The 1,370-nt window shown below is 41.5% G+C and overlaps 1 protein-coding gene across 1 annotated transcript in view; it reads left to right on the plus strand.

The window, feature by feature from the left end:
- LOC101851439 overlaps positions 1-1,370 on the plus strand; it is a gene marked incomplete in the record, with an annotated part of 10,405 nt that overhangs the window by 4,397 nt on the left and 4,638 nt on the right. Inside the window, 2 exon segments of the mRNA XM_013087658.2 lie at positions 459-602; positions 1,215-1,295. Coding sequence (XP_012943112.1) covers positions 459-602; positions 1,215-1,295 — 225 coding nt within the window.

The raw sequence follows: 1,370 nt of genomic DNA on the forward strand, positions 1-1,370 counted from the left end.
CTGTGTGGATTTTTCTGAAAAACGTTGATTGAAGGCACAGAAAATATAAATTTTCAGTTACCACGGACTCTTCAGCTAAGGAAATATCTAACCTTAGGCGGCCATTTTCTCACAAATTTTACCTCTGAAAACAGATGACCCCCACCTCCTTCTTTCGTAAATACCTCAACTTGTATTCAAGGTAAATGGATATTTTTTTTTCATCCAAATAAAGACAAGTGAACAAGCTTTAAGGTGATACCAATAACTCTACATGCCCAAAAATTGACGAGAGCCTGATTCCACCACGCTGCCTCACATATCTTGACAGCGTTCCGAATAATCTAACAAGTTTGATGGAGCAGGTAAAACATCTATTAGTTGTTAACCTCGTGGTCTTAGTGACTCAAAACGGCCAAAAATATCAGATAGAATTTTGTGCTTCTAAGGTAGCGACGAATCTCTACGCATGTCCCCAGTGTTCTGTCCCAGAAAATTCTGCAAGGAGGACAAGGGCCGCTCCCCAAATACTTGCCCAAGTCGTCTGTGCGTGTCCGATTGCTGGGACGGTCCAAGCTGGGGCGGGAACTCACGTCTGCGGACATTTGTCTTTTGATGTGGAAGTGAGATTCACTCTTCTTCTTCTTCTTCTTCTTCTTCTTCTTCTTCTTCTTCTTCTTCTTCTTCTTCTTCTTCTTCTTCTTTGCTACCATCATCGTTGTCGTCGTCGTCGTCATCATCATCATCATCATCATCATCATTGTAAAAAAAAAAAGTACTGTAGGAATGAAGAGTTATCGTCAACAGTTTTAGTTTTAGTAAGAGTTTTACTGCACTTGCAACACAATAAGGTCATAACAATAGATTACGTGTTTCAAGAGAGTACCATACACAAAAAAGAAGGAAGGGAGATAAGAGGACGACAGATGTTTAAGAGGAAAGAAGGAGCAAATCACACCAGAGCACCCGCCAACCACCCACATGATCACCATCATCATCATCATCATCATCATCATCATCATCATCATCATCATCATCATCATCATCGTCATCATCATCACCATCATCATCATCGGGCGGGGCATGTGATATCGATGTTGAAATTCAGAATAGAACTTAAAGCATTGTTAATTTTGCACTGAAAAATAATCTTAAATAAAAGATTGGCTTTGCAGAAGGACCTGATGTTTCGCCTTTACGACTTCATCCGCGTACTTGTCTGTTTGCGTGTTCAGATTCGGCCCGGTCCTGTTCACCATCTCGGAAGGCAAGAACAGCCTAGTAACCACCTTTGAGTTCATCAGTTCTGCCTATAGGTGAGAAAAAGGAGAGCTTGGGGTATTGGGGTTTGGGTGATTCTGCCTATAGGTGAGAAAAATGAGAGCTTGGGG

This window comes from Aplysia californica, unplaced genomic scaffold, assembly GCF_000002075.1.
Source record: "Aplysia californica isolate F4 #8 unplaced genomic scaffold, AplCal3.0 scaffold00618, whole genome shotgun sequence".
Taxonomy (NCBI): domain Eukaryota; kingdom Metazoa; phylum Mollusca; class Gastropoda; order Aplysiida; family Aplysiidae; genus Aplysia; species Aplysia californica.